Source organism: Lepidochelys kempii, chromosome 2 (genome assembly GCF_965140285.1).
Source record: "Lepidochelys kempii isolate rLepKem1 chromosome 2, rLepKem1.hap1, whole genome shotgun sequence".
Taxonomy (NCBI): domain Eukaryota; kingdom Metazoa; phylum Chordata; order Testudines; family Cheloniidae; genus Lepidochelys; species Lepidochelys kempii.
The window spans coordinates 148,632,091-148,653,759 of record NC_136381.1 but is presented as its reverse complement, the minus strand read 5'-3'; the positions used below and the strand labels follow the sequence as shown (position 1 = coordinate 148,653,759).

The 21,669-nt window shown below is 44.7% G+C and overlaps 1 protein-coding gene across 3 annotated transcripts in view; it reads right to left on the bottom strand.

The window, feature by feature from the left end:
* Positions 1 to 21,669, bottom strand: part of LOC140907149 (sodium-dependent neutral amino acid transporter B(0)AT3) — a 103,464-nt gene that overhangs the window by 43,181 nt on the left and 38,614 nt on the right. For all 3 annotated transcript variants that reach the window (XM_073332436.2, XM_073332437.2, XM_073332438.1), the window contains one exon: positions 14,329 to 14,466. In XM_073332436.2, coding sequence (XP_073188537.1) covers positions 14,329 to 14,466 — 138 coding nt within the window. The remainder of the gene's footprint in view (positions 1 to 14,328; positions 14,467 to 21,669) is intronic.

Here is a 21,669-nt window from a genome sequence, read left to right as displayed (position 1 = left end):
TCAGAGAGAGATTGACCTTTGCAGAGTCCATATTTGCCATATCCGCTCTAGTTCTCTTATTGTTTGTGTTTGGGGCTGCTTAAACTGTCAGTGATCAGGATATGGGTGGTTGTGCCTAGTGGTTAGAGCAGGTATCAGGGGCCAGAGCCAAGGGTCACAGCCAGGGCAGGAACTAGGATTTGGAGCCCAGGGTGAACCCCATGTAGGCCACACCTCTGCCAGTGCACCCCAAACCAACTGCATCCCCAGCTCTGCCAATGCATACAACAAGAGGGAGCATGCTAATAAAATTTGTGGATGACACAAAGTTGGGGGTACTGTCAACATGGAGGAGGACTGGAATACCACACAAATAGATCTGAATGACCTTTAAAACTGGAGTAATAGATATGGGATGAAATGTAATGATGCAAAGTGCAAGGCCACCCACTTAGCAAAAATTCTTGTTAGACTTTATTAGCTGGGGCCATATCACTTGGAAATGACCGAGGAGAAAGAAAAGGTTAGTAGCAATTGGACATCTGACATAGTGAATGCCAGTAAAAATTAGGTGGGACCAGAGGCTAAAATAAGGAGAGAATATGTTAAAAATTATTTAGACAAGTCCGATGTCGTCAAGTCACCAGGGCTTGATGAAATACATTCTAGAATACTCAAGGAGCTTAATGAAGAGATATCTGAGCCATCAGAACTTATCTTCAAAAAGTAATGGAAGATGGGAACGATTCTAGAGGACTGGAGCACTATATTTGCCCATCTATAAAAAGGGAAATAAGTACAACCTGAGGAATTACAGACCAGTCAATTTAACTTCAGTACCTGGAAAGATAATGACACAACTAATTAAACAATCAATCAATTAGCAAACACCTAGAAGATGATAATAAGGCAAATAGTGACAGTCGCCATGGATTTGTCAAAAACAAATCGTGTCAAACCAACCTAATAGCTTTCTTTCAAAGGGTAACAAGCCTTGTGGGTAAGGGGAAGCAGTAAATGTGGCAACCTGGGCAGCAGTGATCATGAGATGGTTGAGTTCAGGATCCTCACAAAAGGAAGAAAAGACAGTAGCAAAATACAGACCCTGGACTTCAGAAAAGCAGACCTTAGGGAACTGATGGGCAGGATCCCCTGGGAGGTTACTGTGCGGGGGAAAGGAGTCCAGAAAAGCTGGCTGTATTTTAAAGAAGCCTTATTGACGGCACAGGAACAAACCATCCCAATGTGCAGAAAGAATAGCAAATATGGCAGGCAACCAGCTTAGCTTAACTGTGAAATCTTCAGTGAACTTAAACGCGAAAAGGAAGCTTGCAAGAAGTGGAAATCTGGATAAATGACCAGGGAGGAGTATAAAAATATTGCTCGAGCATGCAGGGGTGTAATCAGGAAGGCCAAAGCACAACTGGAGTTGCAGCTAGCAAGGGATGTGAAGGGTAACAAAGGTTTCTACAGGTATGTTAGCAACAAGAAAAAGGTCGGGGAAAGTGTGGGACCCTTAATGAATGGGGGAGGCAACCTAGTGACAGATGTGGAAAAAGCTGAAGTCCTCAATGCTATTTTTTGCCTCAGTCTTCACAGACAAGGTCAGCTTCCAAATTGCTGTCCTGGGCAACAAAGTATGGGGAGGAGGTGAGCAGTCCTCAGTGGTGAAAGAAGAGGTTAAGGACTATTTAGAAAAACTGGACATGCACAAGTCCATGGGTCCAGATCTAATGCAGGGTGCTGAGGGAATTGGCTGATCATAGAATATCAGGGTTGGAAGGGACCTCAGGAGGTCATCTAGTCCAACCCGCTGCTCAAAGCAGGACCGATCCCCGACTAAATCATCCCAGCCAGGGCTTTGTCAAGCCTGACCTTAAACTTCTAGGGAAGGAGATTCTACCACCTCTCTAGGTAACACATTCCAGTGTTTCATCACCCTCCTAGTGAAAAAGTGTTTCCTAATATCCAACCTAAATCTCCCCCACTGCAACTTGAGACCATTACTCCTTGTTCTGTCATCTGCTACCACTGAGAACAGTCTAGGTCCATCCTCTTTGGAACCCCCTTTCAGGTAGTTGAAAGCAGCTATCAAATCCCCCCTCATTCTTCTCTTCTGCAGACTAAACAATCCCAGTTCCCTCAGCCTCTCCTCATAAGTCATGTGTTCCAGTCCCCTAATCGTTTTTGTTGCCCTCCGCTGGACTCTTTCCAATTTTTCCACATCCTTCTTGTAGCGTGGGGCCCAAAACTGGACACAGTACTCCAGATGAGGCCTCACCAATGTCGAATAGAGGGGAATGATTATGTCCCTTGATCTGATGTGATTGCAGAGCCATTAGCCATTATCTTTGAAAACTCATGGCGATTGGGGGAGGTCCTGGACAATTGGAAAAAGGCAAATATAATGCCCATCTTTAAAAAAGGGAAGAAGGAGAACCTGGGGAACTACAGACCAGTCAGCCCCCCCTCAGTCGCTGGAAAAATCATGGAGCAGGTCCTCAAGGAATCCATTTTGAAGCACTTGGAGGAGAGGAAGGTGATCAGGAGCAGTCAACATGGATTCACCAAGGGCAAGTCATGCCTGACCAACCTGATTGCCATCTGTGATGAGATAACTGGCTCTGTGGATATGGGGAAAGCAGTGGACATGATATATCTTGACTTTAGCAAAGCTTTTGATACAGTCTCCCATAGTATTCTTGCCAGCAAGTTAAAAAAGTATGGATTGGATGAATGGACTATAAGGTGGATAGAAAACTGGCTAGATTGTCATGCTCAATGGGTGGTGATCAACGGCTCAGTGTCTAGTTGGCAGCTGGTAGACATTTTCAAGTACATAAAAGATTGTCCTATCCTCAGTGGTTCAGGAAAACAATTTTTCTCCCTCCTTGTAATAAGAAGCAATAGGCTTAAAGTGCAGCACGAGTGGTTAAGGTTGGACATTAGGAAACACCTCCTAACAGTCAGGGTGGTTAAGGACTGGAATAAATTGCCTAGAGAGGTTGTGGAATCTCCATCATTGGAGATTTTTAAGAGCAGGTTAGACAAACACCTGTCAGGGATGATCTAGATCAGGGGTGGGCAAACTTTTTTGCCTGAGGTTCCTGGAGCCAAAGTCCCCTTGTAAGCTGGTATGGTCTCTCACCAGCCTATCTGGATCTGGTCCTGCAGGAGAGAGAAAGGCAGGGAAATGCCTAGTTTGAGGATGCTGCTGGCTCTTAGGTGCCTGGGTGTCAGGACTAAGGAAGTTATGCACAGGCCCAGCAACATATCCATACTATTGTAGGACTGGAAGGGACCTCAAAAGGTCATCTAGTCCAGTCCCCTGCATTCATGGCAGGACTAAGTATTATCTAGATCAGAGGTGGGCAAACTATGGCCCATGGGCCACATCTGACCTGCAGGACCTTTCTGACTGGCCCCTGAGCTCAGGCCGGGGAGGCTCACCCCCAGCCCCCTCCCCTGCAGCCTGAGCATGCCGCACCGCCAGCACTCTGGCCCACCGCTCTTGCTGGGCAGCATGGCGGCATGGCTGGTTCCAGCATGGTAAGGGGGCAGGGGTCCCAGTGCAGCAGTCAGGGAGCGGTTGAATGAGTTGGGGGTTTGGGGAGGGCAGTCAGGGAACAGGAAACGGGGGGGGGTTGGATAGGGTGTGGGAATCCCAGGGGGCCTGTCAGGGGTGTGGATAGGGGTTGGGGCAGTCAGGGGACAGGGAGAAGGGGGGGGTTGGATCGGGGCTGGGGTCCCGGGAGGCAGTTAGGGGTGGGGGTCCAAGGAGCGGGCAGTCAGGGGACAAGAAGCGGGGGGGTTGGATGGGTCAGGGATTCTGAGGGGGGCAGTCGGGGGGCAGGAAGTGGAATGGGGCAGATAAGGGGTGGGGGCCAGGCTGTTTAGGGAGGCACAGCCTTCCCTACCCGGCCCTCCATATAGTTTTCCAACCCCTATGTAGCCTGTGGGCCATAGTTTGCCCACCTCTGATCTAGATAATACTTAGTTCTGCTATGAATGCAGGGGACTGGACTAGATGACCTTTTGAGGTCCCTTCCAGTCCTACAATAGTATGGATATGTTGCTGGGCCTGTGCATAACTTCCTTAGTCCTGACACCCAGGCACCTAAGAGCCAGCAGCATCCTCAAACTAGGCATTTCCCTGCCTTTCTCTCTCCTGCAGGACTAGATCCAGATAGGCTGGTGAGAGACCATACCAGCTTACAAGGGGACTTTGGTTACAGGAACCTCAAGAAGTGTGCAGGGATAAAGCTTCAGCACTGTTCAGGTCAGGAAAGCTAATATTTCACAGTTCCTAAGCAACCACACCCATCTCAAAATAGTCCAGTGATTAGAGCACTAGCATGGAATTTGGGAGACCAGAGTTCAATTCCTTCCAGTGCCACACCCTCCTGGGTGACCTTTAGTCTTAGGCAATAAAGCATGGACAAAGACTACCTGTAAAAGAGGTGATGCATGTGGGGTCAAGTGCCCCCCCACATTTCTGCGAGAGCCTTGCTAGCTCTGTCCTGCTGCTGTGCGTCTCCCTTGGCACTTCCAGCTTGCTTGGCCCCTTCCCCAGCAGCTGGGCCTGGGCAGGGAGCTGAAAGTCCAGTATGGAGTTGCTTCTCGTGTCGGCTGACTCAGCTCAGGGACCCCGCCTGGGAGAGAGCCTGGCGGGGAGGCAGTGGTGGCTCATCCGCTCTGCTCCCTGCCTGGTCCCAGCTGACAGGGACAGGGGCCAAGTGACCTGGAAATGTGCAGAGGAATGGGGGTCTCCAGCTTGCTAGGCAGCGACTGAGCAGCCAGCCTCAGCTGGTGTGAGAAGCGGCTCTGCCCCGCCCCCTATATTCCCCACTTGGGCCTGCTGCTGGGACGGGACAAATGAGCCAGAAATGTGGGGAGGTGCAGGAGAAAGCAGAGCCCCCACTCCCCACAGGTAACTCTGGCAGGGAGAGTGTGGTGGCCCCAGGCCGGGCGCAGGGTGGGAGGTCACTGGGGAAGGTGTTGGGAGCAGGGTCCCTCTGCGCAGCCAGAAGTAGGGGCATTGCCCATGCCCCTCCCACTGCTGAGGTGTCCATGAGATACATGCCTTAGACTGCAGTTCACAAAAGCTAGCACACTAGGTGGGGAGCTGCCTAAGATAGCCAATGGGAGATGCTGATGACAACGATGTGTCCTAAGCCCCACTGTTCTCATGGAGATAGGTGCCCAAATGTGTACATTTTAAAAGTGTACATTTTAAATGTTGTAGCTGTGCTGCTGTAGCACTTCAGCATAGACCCTACTTACACAGACAGGAGGGGTTCTCCTGCCAGTGTAGGTAATCCACCCTCCCACTCCGAGAGGTAGTAGCTAGATCAATGGAAGGATTCTTCTGTCAACCTAGCACTGTCTACACTAGGGGTAGATCAGTATAGCTATGTCTTCTGTGGGTATGCATATTTCACACCCCTGGGAGAAATAGCTATGCCAATGTAAATTCCCAGTGTAGACCAGCCCTAGGACTATCTCTACTTGTGATCCATGAATAGGAACCCCATCTGTAGAGTCAGGTGGTCTAGGTGCCTAAATAGTTTTTGTGGGAATGAGTGCGATTCTGTCCCGTTCTACACAAGAGCTGGAGGAGCTGCCTGCCTCATAACAACAAGGATGTTGTGTTATCAAGAGTGGGAGGTTGAGGTGGTCCATATGAGTTTGAGTGGGAGTTCTGTTGGAGGAGAAGGTATTCTGTTGGAGGAGAAGAGGCTGGTAGGGGCAGTGTGCTGGGAGAGAAGCTGAGCCCTGATTAGGGGGCGGGGCTTCTCTGACTAGGGGTCCTATAAAGGCAGCCAGCCAGTCAGGCAGCAGCTAGGACAGCTGCAGTGGCACAGGAGCCAGCAAACAGAGCTGTAAACAGGGGAGTTTGAGTGACAATTCTGTTGGAGGAGAAGGACTTAGGTAGGAAGGCTATGACCAATACAGAGGCAGCAGTGGTAGTGACCCAAGTAGTGGAAGACACAATGAAGATGACTGGCTGTAGAAGCTGAGGCATGTACATGATCCTGGAGGGGGTACCTGAAAAGAGTTTTGTCTGCATGAAGTGCCGCCTGATAGAGCTGGTGGAAGAAAAGATCTGAGGATTGGAGATGCAGGTGGAAACTCTGTTTGTTTGAGTTTAGAAGGGGGTTCAAGCAGATGAAGGAGCAAAGACATGAGGAGGCTAAAGGGAAAAGGTCAGACTTGCAGATGGAAGCAGGACCAAAGAACTCTGAGGGGAGACTGCTGGGTGAGGAAAATGGACAGTGGAAGCATGTGACTAAGAGAACCAGGCAGAGGAAAAGATGGGCTAGTGAAGAAGAAACAGAGCTCAGGAACAGGTTTGCGGAGTTGGAAAATTAAGAAGGGGCACAGCAAGTGGTCACTGAAGGTGAGAGGGGAAGGAAGAAGAAAAGAGCAGCTAGCCGTATAGGAAGAGGGCAAGAGTCAATGGAGATAACAACACCAAATATGAGCCCCAGGAGGATACGGGATGGGTTGCAGAGGATTGCAAGGGACAATAGGAATCGAGAGGACTTGCAGCCAGAGGGAACAGGGGATAGACTGGAGTATCGCACCATTGCCAGGAAAAGGCAGGTCTACGTGATTGGGGACTCCTTACTGAGAAGAATGGACAGGCCTGTAATGAGCTGATCCAGAGAACAGAAGGGTGTGCTGTCTGCCAGGTGCTAAGATACAGGATGAGGACCTGAGGCTGAAGAGGATCCTAACAGGAGCGGGAAAGAATCCACTGATTGCCCTTCATGTGGGAACAAATGATAAGGCTAGATTCTCGCTGGAATTTATCAAGGGAGACTATGCCAGGCTGGGGAAGACACTTAAGGAAATCGAGGCTCAGGTGATCTTCAGTGGGATTCTACCTGTTCCTAGAGAAGGGCAACAAAGGTGTGACAAGATTATGATGCTCAACAGATGGCTCAGGCACTGGTGCTATAAGGAGGGCTTTGGGAAGTGGCTATGGCCGCTGGGAAGCGTTCATGGACAGAGGACTGTTCTCTTGGGATGGACTTCACTGAGTAAGGAGGGAAATAGACGTCTAGGATGGAGGATGGCACAACTGATCAAGAGAGCTTTAAACTAGGAATTTGGGGAGATGGTTGGGAGATGTCTAGGTAATCGCCATGCCGGATTTTAACATTGAGAGGGAAGAAAACAAAGTAAGAAAGGATACAGCCGTGGGTAGGAGAATGGACATAAGGAGGAAGGGTAGTGTGCATACCAGTCTAATAGGTGATACTGGTGGTAGAATGTCTGTGCCCAATCGGGTAAAGAATGTGAGCGAGGCCAAACAGCAAAAATTAAGATGTTTGTACACTAATGGGAGGAGCCTAGGTAACAAAATGGAGGAACTAGAGCTACTGGTGCAGGAAGTGAAACCAGATATTATAGGGATAACAGAAACATGGTGGAATAGTCGTCATGACTGGACTACAGGTATTGAAGGGTATGTGCTGTTTAGGAAAGACAGAAATAAAGGCAAAGGTGATGGAGCATCGTATATCAATGATGAGGTAGACTGTAAAGAAATAAGTGTTGGAATGGACAAGACAGTCTGTCTGGGCAAAAATCACATTGGGGAAGAAAGCTACTTGAGCCTCAGTGCATGGGGTGTGCTATAGACTGCCAGGATCTGATCTCGATATGGATAGAGACTTCTTTAATGTTTTTAATTAAGTAAATACTAATGGGAATTGTGTGATCATGGGAGACTTTAACTTCCCAGATATAGACTGGAGGACAAGTGCTAGTAATAATAATAGGGGCTCAGATTTTCCTGGATGCAATAACTGATGGGTTCCTTCACCAAGCAGTTGCTGAACCAATAAAAGGGATGCCATTTTAGATTTGGTTTTGGTGAGTACTAGAAGAAATGGTTGTAGGGGGCAACCTTGGTTTGAGCGATCATGAGCTAATTCAGTTCAATCTAAATGGAAGGATAAACAAAAATAGATCTGTGACTAGGGTTTTTTATTTCAAAAGGGCTGACTTTAAAAAATTAAGGAAATTAGTTAGGGAAGTGGATTGGACTGAAAAACTTGTGGATCTAAGGCGAATTATTTCATGTAAAAGTTGCAGAAACTATCAGAAGCCTGCATCTCAAGAAAGGGGAAAAATTCATAGGCAGGAGTTGTAGGCCAAGCTGGATGAGCAAGCATCTCAGAGAGGTGATTAAGAAAAAGCAGAAAGCCGACAAGGAGTGGAAGATGGGAGGGATTAGCAAGGAAAGCTACTTTATTGAGGTCAGAACATGTAGGGATAAAGTGAGAAAGGCCAAAAGCCCTGTAGAGTTGAACCTTGCAAAGGGAATTAAAACCAATAGTAAAAGGTTCTATAGCCATATAAATAAGAAGAAAACAAAGAAAGGAGAAGTGGGACCACTAAACACTGAGGAGGGAGTGGAGGTTAAGGATAATCTAGGCATGGCCCAATAGCTAAACAAATACTTTGCCTCCGTCTTTAACGAAGAGGTTAGGGACCTTGGCACAAAAAGCAGGAATGTGCTAGTAAAGTTTGCAGATGACACAAAGCTGGGAGGTATTGCCAATACAGAGAAGGACTAGGATATCATACAGGAAGATCTGGATGACCTTGTAAACTGGAGTAATAGTAATAGGATGAAATTTAATAGTGGAAAAGTGCAAGGGATTAGAGATTAATAACAAGAATTTTTGTTATAAACTGGGGACACATCACTTGGAAGTAACAGAGGAGGAGAAGGACCTTGGAGTATTGGTTGATCATAGGATGACTGTGAGCCACTAATGTGATATGGCTGTGAAAAAAGCTAATGCGGTCTTGGGAAGTAGCAGGCGAGGTATTTCCAGTAGAGATAAGGAGGTGTTAGTACCATTATACAAGGCACTGGTGAGACCTCATCTAGAATATTGTGTGCAGTTCTGGTCTCCCATGTTAAAGATGAATTTAAACTGGAACAGGTACAGAGAAGGGCTGCTAGGATGATACGAGGAATGGAAAACCTGTCTTATGAAAGGAGACTCAAAGAGCTTGGCTTGTTTAGCCTAACCAAAAGAAGGCTGAGAGGAGATATATTTGCTCTCTATAAATATATCCAAGGGATAAATACCACTGAGGGAGAAGAATTATTTAAACTCAGTACCAATGTGGACACAAGAACAAATAGATATAAACTGGCCAGCAGGAAGCTTAGACTTGAAATTAGATGAAGGTTTCTAACCCTCAGAGGAGTGAAGTTCTGGAACAGCCTTCCAAGGGAAGCAGTGGGGGAAAAGACATATCTGGCTTCAAGACTAAGCTTGATAAATTTATAGAAGGGATGATACGATGGGATAGCCTAATTTTGGCAATTAATTGATCGTCAGCTATTAGTGGTAAATGTGCCCAGTGGTCTGTGATGGGATGTTAGATGGGGTGGGATCTGAGTTCCTGCAGAGAATTCTTTCCTGGGTGTCTGGCTAGTGAGTCTTGCCCACGTGCTCAGGGTTTAGCTGATCGCCATATTTGGGGTTGGGAAGGAACTTTCCTCCAGGGCAGATTGGCAGGAATCACTTGCTGGGGCACGGGTCACTTGCTGGAGGATTCTCTGCACCTTGAAGTCTTTAAACCACAATCTGAGGACTTCAATAGCTCAGACATAGGTTAGGGGTTTGTTACAGGAGTGGGTGGGTGAGATTCTGTGGCCTGCGTTGTGCAGGAAGTCAGACTAGACTATCATAATGGTCCCTTCTGACCTTAAAGTCTGTGATTATGATATTTATTTATTTTAAGTCAGAACATCTGATCTCAGGAATTTGTCACTCTGGAAAACTAGATCAACCCTTTCATGACCTATTCAGTTTCTATACATCTGGGATCTGGAATAATCCAAGAAATCCCAAAGCACTTCACAAACTGTAAAGTATAGCACTACTGAAATTCAGCTAGCTCCAGGAGATGGAGTGTGGAAGGCAACCAGTACACAGCATCTTACACAACAGTGGGGATGGAAACATTTTGTTGAAGAACATTGGGGAAAATTCCTTCCTCTTACAAAAAGTGCCAAGGTGTTTTTAATGTCTTTCTTATCCAAATAAGATACTAGTTGCCCAGGTCTTCTCTTAAAGACCCATAGACAGCAAACTGCATGGTACTCTGATCTAACTCAGTAGGATAATGGGTTTAGTCAGTACCACTGAGGTGGTTCCAGGAATGCTAGGTGTTTGAAATCTGAAGTTGAGACTGTTAAACTATCGCCTCTTTTTTGTTTGTCATGTTTGGGTGAAAAAATTTTTAAATTTCTTTTTCAAAAGGTGGCTCTCTGTGATGCTTCCTGGGAGCACCCAAGGTTATGAGGCACCTTGTTATCACCTGCCTATAGCATGAGAGAGCCTTTACTGTGTCTGCTGGATGTCAGCTCCTCACCTCCACTGGCCACAGACAACACAATCACTCTCCTCTCAAACTGCAGAGGCTCCACTATCCCTCTGTAGGTTAGTGATAGGAACACTCCAAGCCCCAAAGCCACCAAACATCCCCCTGGAGTGCCCAGCCCCTGATCCACTCAGTGTTCACAGACACAGATATTCTGCTCTCAAAGGAACACTATATATCAGGTTATCTGTTACACCTTAGGTCACAGCTCTGCTTAACACATAGCACTTAGATATGTTTATAGAAAAAACAAGCAAAAGTTTAATGAGGAATAGAGATTCAAATGGTAAGTTGAAATAATGGAAACAAATGGTTATATATTAAACAAAATCATTAAATACATTCTAAAACCTAGACTTAAGTAACAAGATACACTCTCATCTAAAAGCATAGCTCACTCCAAAGTCTTTCTCCCAGTGCTTAACAGCTTGCCAGGTTGTGATCCTACAGTCATAAGACAATGCCCACTAGCAGCTTGTCTCCCCATGTGAAGCATTGTTAGTGTGCAGAAGAGAAGGGTGAGGGGGGATTTGATAGCAGCCTTCAATTACCCGAAGGGGGGGTTCCAAAGAGGATGGAGCTAGGCTGTTCTCAGTGGTGGCAGATGACAGACCAAGAAGCAATGGTCTCAAGTTGCAGTGGGGGAGGTCTAGGTTGGACATTAGGAAACACTATTTCACTAGGAGGGTGGTGAAACACTGGAATGGGTTACCTAGTGAGGTGGTGGAATCTCCATCTTTAGAGGTTTTTAAGGCCTGGCTTGACAAAGCCCTGGCTAGGATGATTTAGTTGGTGCTGGCCCTGCTTTGATCTGGGGGCTGGACTAGATGACCTCCTGAGGTCTCCTCCAACCCTAATATTCTATGATTTGCATGGCACTTTTGTAGCTGGCATTGCAAGGTATTTATGTGCCAAATATGCTAAACATTCGTATGCCCCTTCATGCTTTGGCCAACATTCCAGAGGACATACTTCCATGATGATGACACTCATTTTTAAAAAAGAATGAATTAATTAAATTTGTGACTGAACTCCTTGGGGGAGAATTGTATGTCTCCTGCTCTATTTTAACCACATTCTGCCATATATTTGATGTTATAGCAATCTCCGATGATGACCCAGCACATGTTCGTTTTTAAGAACACTTTCACTGCAGATTTGACAAAACACATAGGTACCAATGTGAGATTTCTAAAGATAGCTACAGCACTCGACCGCAGGTTTAAGAATCTGAAGTGCCTTCCAAAATCGGAGCGAGATGAGGTGTGGAGCATGCTTTCTGAAATCTTAAAAGAGCAACACTCCAATGCAGAAACTACAGAACTGAACCACCAAAAAAAAAATCAACTTTCTGCTGGTGGCATGTGAATCAGATGATGAAAATGAACATGCAGATCCCGTCATCAGCATGGATGCATATCTTCTGGAATTGTTGAAGTATGAAGGGACATATGAATCTTTAGTGCATCTGGGACATAAATATCTTGCTACACCAGTCTCATAAATATCAATGGAAGGTAACCATCTTTCTGTATACAGTGCTATAAAATCCCTCCTGGCCAGAGGCAAAACCCTTTCACCTGTAAAGGGTTAAGAAGCTAAGATAACCTCACTGGCACCTGACCCAAAATGACCAATGAGGGGACAAGATACTTTCAAATCTGGAGGAGGGGAACAAAGGGTCTGTCTGTGTGATGCTTTTGCCGGGAACAGATCAGGAATGCAGCCTTACAACTCCTGTTAAGTTACGTTTCAGAGTAACAGCCGTGTTAGTCTGTATTCGCAAAAAGAAAAGAAGTAATTGTGGCACCTTAGAGACTAACCAATTTATTTGAGTATAAGCTTTCGTGAGCTACAGCATCCGATGAAGTGAGCTGTAGCTCATGAAAGCTTATGCTCAAATAAATTGGTTAATCTCTAAGGTGCCACAAGTACTCCTTTACTTACTTACTTACCAGGAAGAAGAAATCTAGCTAGAAATGCATTAGATTTCATTTTGTTTAATGGCTGGTAAAATAAGCTGTGCTGGAGGGAATGTATGTTCCTGTTGTTGTGTCTTTTTGTAACTTAAGGTTTTGCCTAGAGGGATTCTCTATGTTTTGAATCTAATTACCCTGTAAGGTATTTACCATCCTGATTTTACAGAGGTGATTCTTTTACCTTTTTCTTTAATTAAAATTCTTCTTTTAAGAACCTGATTGATTTTTTTCATTGTTCTTAGGATCCAAGGGTTTGGGTCTGTGTTCATCTGTACAAATTGGTGAGGATTCTGATCAAGCCTTCCCCAGGAAAGGAGGTGTAGGGTTTGGGGGGATATTTTGGGGGAAGACGTCTCCAAGTGGGCTCTTTCCCTGTTCTTTGTTTAAAACGCTTGATGGTGGCAGCATACTGTTCAAGGACAAGGCAAAGTTTGTACCTTGGGGAAGTTTTTAAACCTAAGCTGGTAAGAATAAGCTTGGGGGTATCAAGGTTCCTCCCCCACTCTGAACTCTAGGGTACAGATGTGGGGACCTGCATGAAAACCTCCTAAGCTTACTTTCACCAGCTTAGGTTAAAACTTCCCCAAGGTACAAATTAATTTTATCCTTTGACCCTGGATTTCCACTGTCACCACCAAACTCTAACTGGGTTTACTGGGAAACGTAGTTTGGACACGTCTTTCCCCCCCAAAATCCTCCCAACCCTTGCACCCCACTTCCTGGGAAAGGTTTGGCAAAAATCCTCACCAATTTGCATAGGTGACCACAGACCCAAACCCTTGGATCTGAGAATAAAAAAGCATTCAGTTTTCTTACAAGAAGACTTTTAATAGAAGTAAAGGAATCACCTCTGTAAAATCAGGATGGTAGATACCTTACAGGGTAATTAGATTCAAAACATAGAGAATCCCTCTAGGCAAAACCTTAAGTTACAAAAAAGGTACACAGGCAGGAATAGTCATTCTATTCAGCATAGTTCTTTTCTCAGCCATTTAAAGAAATCATAATCTAACACATACCTAGCTAGATTACTTACTAAAAGTTCTAAGACTCCATTCCTGTTCTATCCCTGGCAAAAGCAGCATACAGACAGACACAAACCCTTTGTTTCTCTCCCTCCTCCCAGCTTTTGAAAGTATCTTGTCTCCTCATTGGTCATTTTGGTCAGGTACCAGCAAGGTTACCTTTAGCTTCTTAACCCTTTACAGGTGAGAGGATTTTTCCTCTGGCCAGGAGGGATTTTAAAGGGGTTTACCCTTCCCTTTATATTTATGACAGGGGGTCTTTAATGCAGGTCCCCACATCTGTACCCTAGAGTTCAGAGTGGGGAAGGAACCTTGAAAACCAGCTACAACAGTGCCATACAAACACCTGTTGTCACTTTCAGATGACATTGTAAACAAGAAGCGGACAGCATTATCTCCTGGAAATGTAAACAAACTTGATTGTCTGAGCGATTGGCTGAACAAGAAGTAGGATTGAGTGGACTTGTGGGCTGTAAAGTTTTGCATTGTTTTATTTTTGAGTGCAGTTATTTTTGTACATATTTCTAGAATTGTAAGATCAACTTTTTATGATAAAGAGATTGCATTTCATCATTTGTATTAGGTGAATTGAAAAATACTATTTTTTTTACTGTGCAAATATTTGTAATTAATAATATAAAGTGAGCACTGTTCACATCATAGTCTGTGTGATAGTTGAAATCAATATATTTGAAAATGTAGAAAACATCCAAAATATTTAAATAATTGGTATTCTATTATTCTTTAACCGTGCAATTAATCACAATTTTTTAATCACTTGACAGCCCGAGTTCAAAGAGAAGATTTTAAAATGAGCCATTTAAAAAATCTGTACAGTAGGACTTAATGCCATATTATAGGAATAAAAAAGAGTTGGTAACACTTTGCAACCTTAACACCAACAAGAGACTTGAAATATTAATTACCTGTTCTGTTCCCATTTAGTGGGCAAGCACTCCAAGGAAGGGGCTCTTGGAAGGAGTTAATGAAATACCACATCACCCAGGTTAAAATGGTGTTATAATATAAGCTCACAATGAATGACACCATCAATGAACCAATACCTATTGAATACAAAAAAATTTCAGTTTAAACAAATTGCTTAAATAAGCTGTCAGAACACTTATTTACTTTACCCAACAAATTTATGCCACTCCTGCTACTGCATTTGCCCTAATCTCTTGTTTTTGTGTGAGTGTTTTTGTTTGTTTTTCCCCTTTGGTGGTTTTAAAAACAGTCTAGGTCAGCTGTGATGGTCTCTTCCCCTGAATAGAACCAAGACGACAATTACTCAACAGCACAGACAGGAAACCTCCTCCCCTGGGAGTGAAAGTGCTAGGATAACATTTCAAATTCAGGGAGCAGTACAAGAGTGGCCACTTTGTCCTTACCATTCTGTGATAGTGAAGGAAAGAAAGGACTGTGGAAGGAGATGGGATTATAACAAATATCTTAATCTAAAATGAAAAGGGTGGAGGAGAAAAGTGGTGGAAAAGGGGGTGGAAGAGTTTAAGGGTATGGGGAAAATGTAGATTCAGGTGATCAGAAGAAGGGGCAGGGTGAAGGCCAGACCACTGAACTCTCATGCATGATAGCATTTCACAATTGCAGTGGGGAAACCAGGTATAGTTTGCTGCTGCCCCTGTGCAGAGGACTATGAGGTGTTCACATATGAATGGGTTGCGGTGACAGTGCAGCAATTCTATGGAATCAACTTTTGTACAGGAGTCCTGAGGAGATAGAGGTACTCCAAATGCGTGAGGGAGAGGAAGAGCACAAACCTCAGGTCCCTGGCCCTACTACCACAGCTACCCACAACACTTGATGGTACAGCAGATAGTTTAACTTTTCTTTTAAGATGCAGGTGCAAGAACAGCCCCCATCATCATCAACAGGTAGTGATCAATGGCTCCATGTCTAGTTGGCAGCCGGTGTCAAGTGGAGTGCCCCAGGGGTCAGTCCTGGGGCCGGTTTTGTTCAATATCTTCATAAATGATCTGGAGGATGGTGTGGATTGTACTCTCAGCAAATTTGCGGATGATACTAAACTGGGAGGAGTGGTAGATACGCTGGAGGGGAGGGATAGGATACAAAAGGACCTAGACAAATTGGAGGATTGGGCCAAAAGAAATCTGATGAGGTTCAATAAGGATAAGTGCAGGGTCCTGCACTTAGGATGGAAGAATCCAATGCACAGCTACAGACTAGGGACCGAATGGCTAGGCAGCAGTTCTGCGGAAAAGGACCTAGGGGTGACAGTGGACAAGAAGCTGGATATGAGTCAGCAGTGTGCCCTTGTTGCCAAGAAGGCCAATAGCATTTTGGGATGTATAAGTAGGGGCATAGCGAGCAGATCGAGGGACGTGATCGTCCCCCTCTATTCGACATTGGTGAGGCCTCATCTGGAGTACTGTGTCCAGTTTTGGGCCCCACACTACAAGAAGGATGTGGATAAATTGGAGAGAGTCCAGTGAAGGGCAACAAAAATGATTAGGGGTCTAGAACACATGACTTATGAGGAGAGGCTGAGGGAGCTGGGATTGTTTAGTCTGCAGAAGAGAAGAATGAGGGGGATTTGATAGCTGCTTTCAACTACCTGAGAGGTGGTTCCAGAGAGGATGGTTCTAGACTATTCTCAATGGTAGAAGAGGACAGGACAAGGAGTAATGGTCTCAAGTTGCAGTGGGGGAGGTTTAGGTTGGATATTAGGAAAAACCTTTTCACTAGGAGGGTGGTGAAACACTGGAATACGTTACCTAGAGAGGTGGTAGAATCTCCTTCCTTAGAAGTTTTTAAGGTTAGGCTTGACAAAGCCCTGGCTGGGATGATTTAATTGGGGATTGGTCCTGCTTTGAGCAGGGGGTTGGACTAGATGACCTCCTGAGGTCCCTTCCAACCCTGATATTCTATGATCTCAAGGTTCCCTCAGTGATGAGTGGGACCAAGAGTGTTTTCTAGTGCAGGAACACCTAGCTTCATCTTACAGCTATGAAACAGGAGGAGAGCCATAGAAAAGAAGTGGGGAGGCGGGTGACTGGACTCAGAAGGAAGCTGAAGCAGTAATGTAGGGCTCTACAGGAGTGTCAGCTGGCTTTTGCAGCCTGGGAGAACATAAGAATGGCCATACTGTGTCAGACTAAGGGTCCGTCTAGCTCAGTATCCTGTCTTCTGACAGTGGCCAATACCAGGTGCTTCAGAGGGAAAGAACAGACCAGGTGATCATCAAGTGAGCCAACCCCTTTCACCCATTCCCAGCTTCTGGCAAACAAAGGCTAGGGACACCATCCCTGTTCATCCTGGCTAATAGTCACTGATGGACCTATCCTCCATGAATTTATCTAGTTCTTTTTGAACCCTCTTATAGTCTTGGCCTTCACAGCATCCTCTGGCAAAGAGTTCCACAGGTTGACTGCATTGTGTGAAGCAATACTCCCTTTTGTTTGTTTTAAACCTTATTTACTTTCTCCACACAAGTCATGATTTTATAGACCTCTATCATATCCCCCTTTAGTCTTCTTTTTTCCAAGCTGAAAAGTCCCACTCTTATTAATCTCTCCTCATATGGAAGCTGTTCCATACACCTAATCACTTTTGTTGCTCTTCTCTGTGTACCTTTTCCAATTCCAATATATCATTTTTGAGATGGGACAGTCACATCTGCACGCCATGTGGCCATACCATCTATTTATATAGAGGCAATATGATATTTTCTGTCTTATTATCTATCCCTTTCCTAATGATTCCCAACATTCTGTTAGCTTTTTTTGACTACTGCTGCATAATGAATGGATATTTTCAAAACAATATCCACAATGACTCCAAGAGCTCTTTCTTGAGTGGTAACAGTTAATTTAGATTCCACCTTTCTGTGAATGTGTATATATAGTTGGGATTATGTTTTCCAATGTACATTATTTTGCATTTATCAGCATTGAATTTCATCTGCCATTTTGTTGCCCAGTCACTCAGTTTTGGGAGGTCCCTTTGTAACTCTTCGCAGTCTTCTTTGGACTTAACTATCATGAGTAGCTTGTGCAAATTTTGCCACCTCACTGTTTACCTCTTTTCAAGATCATTTATGAATATGTTGAACACAAGTGATCCCTGTTCAGACATCTGGGGAATACCACTATTTACTTCTTTCCTTTCTGAAAACTGACCATTTATTCCTACCCTTTGTTTACTATCTTTTAACCAGTTACTGATCCATGAGGGGACCATGACTGCTTACTTTGCTGAGAGCCTTTGGTGAGGGACCCTGTTGAAGGCTTTCTAACAGTCTAAGTACACTATATCCACTGGATCACCTCCCTCAAAGAATTCTAGTAGATTGGTGAGGCATGATGTCCCGTTACAAAAACCATGTTGAATCTTCCCCAACAAATCATGTTCATCTGTGTGTTGCTGATAATTCTCTTCCTTACTATAGTTTCAACCAATTTGAAGTTAGGATTACCTGCCTGTAATGGCTGGGATTGCCTCTGGAGCCTTTTTTAAAATTGGTGTCACATTAGCTATCCTCCAGTCATCTGATATAGAAGTTGATTTAAATGATAGGTTACATAGCACAGTCAGTAGTTCTATAGTTCCACACTCCTAGTTGTCACCTGTCACCCCACACTGGGACCCATATCATCAAATAGCTACACCCCATTCTTGATGATGATCACATAGTGGACAGATACTTTGAAGTTTTTGAAAAAGAGCTTGGAAAGATGAACAACATGTCAGTGAAACTTACTGTTAACTCTGAAAGCCAACCAAAGTATTGAGAGCCCAGAGTTGTGCCTTATGCTCTGAAGCCTCTGGTAGAAGCAGATTTGGACTGTTGATTGATCGCTGTCACTGGTTTCACAGTGAGTGGGCTACATCCATTGTACCAGTAATCAAGGAGGATGGCTCGGTCTGAATTTGTGGAGACTTTGAAGTGACACGGAATCCGGCTTTATGTGCAGACCAGTGTCCACTGCCTCCTACTGAAGATTTGTTTGTTTGTTAGTGGTGGACAGTATTTCAGTATATTGGATTTGCATACCAATGCATACCTACAAATGTAGGCTGAGCTGGCATCTTGCAAATATCTCACTATCACACGCAAAAAAGCTTATTTTCTTACAACAGGTTGCCTTTCAGTATCGCATTGGCACCTGCCCTGTTCCAGAAAGCCATAGATGAGATTTTGAAGGGCTGAATGAAGTTCAATGCTGTTTTGGATGACATCCTTGTTATAGGAAAGGATCATCTTCAAAATTTGGGTGCTGTCTTTCAAACACTGCAATACCATGGACTGAGAGTATACCAAAACAAATGTGAGTTTTTCAAATCTTCAGTTGAATACCTTGGACCTGTAATTGATGCCAGTGGCTTAAGGAAATCACCAGAGAAAGAAAGAAAAGGTAGTTCTTGAAGTGCCGCCACCACCAGAGAACATTTCAGTATTACATTCATTCTTAGGACTGCTTAACTACTATGGTACATTTCTGCCTATTCTGATGATAATGGCACTTTACATGAACTGTTACAAGCAAAGAAAAATGGGAATGGACTAAAGAGTGCGAGTGTGCATTTAAGGAAGCAAATAAACTGTTGACATCAGCTGAAGTTCTTACACATTTTGATGCTTCACTACCATTGAAATTGGCTTGTAATGCTTTACCACACGGAGTGGCTGCAGTTCTTTCCCACATTTTTCCTAATGGCATGGAGAAAGCAATTGCTTTTGCATAATGAACATTCACTACTCCTGAGAAGAACTATGCACAGATAAAGCAAGAAGCTCTCAGCATTATCTTAGGAATTTGGGAAGTTCCATACCAATCTGTATGGTAGACATTTTACCTTGCTGATGGATCGTTGCCTGTTACTTTCAATTTTTTTGGACCAAAACCTGGCTTTCTGTCATTAGCTTCTGCTCATATGCAATGATGAGAATTGCTACTTTCAACTCATTTCTATCCTATACTGTATGGGACTCAGCATGGCAAAGCTGATGGGCTGTTGCGACTGCTACGCTCAAACTCCTGTCAACCCAAAGAAACTTCAGACAAAGTAATCTATCTCAATTTGATGAATAGATTACTGTGATGGGGTGGACTAGGCCCAAAGGCCTCCTACTGGAGGCCTTGGAGTCCTGTCTCACCCATCCCAGGAAAGGAGCAGTGGAGAGGCCCTCCAAGTGGGCTAAAGTGGCTGAAGGGGAAGCAGCCAATCAGAGAGGCTGCAGGAAGCAGCCAGTGAGGACGCAGCAGGCTCATATAAAAGGAGCTGCAGGGCCAGAGTGAGGGCAGTCTGCTTGCAGAGACTGGGGGAGCAAGAGGTGCTCCTGGCTGGCTGCAAGGGCTAGGGCAGGTAGTTGATGGCAGGGACCAGGGAAGCAAGGGAATAGCTTCTGGCTGGCTGCCAGGACTCACTGAAGACCGGCCGAGGGAAAGGACTGTCCATGGAACTTTTTACCCCTGGAAGGGGACTGATCTAGACTGACCCAGCTGGAGAGCTGGGGTCAGAGGACTAAAGGGCAGGCGATGAACCCCCGAGCAGGAACCTTCACATGTAAGCTGGACAATTAGGGTACTGAGAGAGGCCCTGTTGGTCAGAACTGAGGACCAGAGCCTGGGAAGGGCTACAGGACATTACTGAGGGCTTTGAGATAGGCCAGAAAGGGACACTCATGAGAGGTGGGTACCGCCCTGCTGAAAAGAATTGAGAGACTGTAGGCACTGTAAGCCAGAGAAAGGGGACGCTCATGAGAGGCAGGTGTTGACCCTGTTACAATTACCTATCACTAGCATAGACGTCAACAAAGTAACCACTAAGGACGATGTGCTTTTTGTTCTGAAAGGATTCATACTGCAATGTACACTGTTCAAGATCAAAAGAATCCCCAGTTTACACAATTTGTCTCATGTGAATTATCTGTGAATCACAGTCGCATCAGATGCAGAATGCAAGGGATCATTCTGAAATCACTTCAGTCTCAGGTTTTGGAAGCTTTTCAGGAAGGTCATTTTGCCATTGTATGGATGAAGACCATAACCCAGAATCACATCTGGTAGCTGAGGATCAACAAAGATATTGCGAGCAAGGCGAAGTGCTCTACTAAGTGTCAGAAAATTAGGCATGATCCTAGCCCAGTTTATCTACATCCTTGGTTGTGGCCTCGGACTCCTTGGACACATGTTCATGTGGACTTTGCTGGACCTTTAGAAGGTGATATGTTTTTGGTTGTAATCAGCGCCCATTCAGAATAACCAGAAGTTTCCAGAATTACTTGTGCTATAGTTACAAGGATGTCCAGTGGTCTTGGTAACTTGTTTTAGCCAGGTTGGTTTACTGTTACAGTTGATGAGTGACAATGGGCCTAAATTCTGTTCTGAAGAATTTCAGAGGTTCCTTGCTTCAAATGGAATTAAACATTTTCATTCCACTCCTCACCATCCTGCTACAAATAGATAATCTTTGGCCTGAAGGATTGTGGTGTTGCCCATCCAATCACTTCCAACACTTGAGGGAATGTTCTAGGAATCAGTGGGCAGAACCATACTTATTTTGGTGGAAGCCAGAAAAGCCTGATTTCCATTGGTGTATGTGAGAGGATATTCATGCCACAAAGTGCCCATTTGGTGCTGCATGCAGAGGAATGTCTCTGGTGCACTCTGCTGCTGTCTACACATTACAGGTATGCATTGAATGACGTGAGCTGTAGCTTACAAGCTGTAGCTTATGCTCAAATAAATTGGTAGTAGCTTAATATGCTGCTGTCTTTCACTGTGTGTGTGTGACCGAATAGGCCCATGTGTTCATACCCTACACATTACTATAACAATTTTGTACAAGACATGTATTGTGAGGTATCATCTGTGTGGCAACATTGTATATGAAGTTATAATATTCCCCTGTATGGTGTTTATTAACACATGTTCCAAACCACATAGCTTTGCCTACACAAGTTGTAAACAGGTCTGTCCTAAACAAAAGAATGCATGCTTGCTTTAATTTGATTGATTTAAGCAGTGAACAGATTCATCAAGAAGGAAGGGAAGACAAAGTTCAAACAGGTGAAAAAAACAGTAAGGAATATCCTTCCACATAGACTCTTTGGCTCCTGGTTCTCAGCTGGAAATATTTTTCAAGAAAGGGACTGAAACTATAAAAAGGAAGGACAAACACCCAAGGTACCCCCTTCCCTCCACCCATTGCATTCACTAAGCCTGAAGAGACAAAGGAAACAGCTGTTGGACTCTGGGGGAGGAGTCCTAACCTGACAGTTT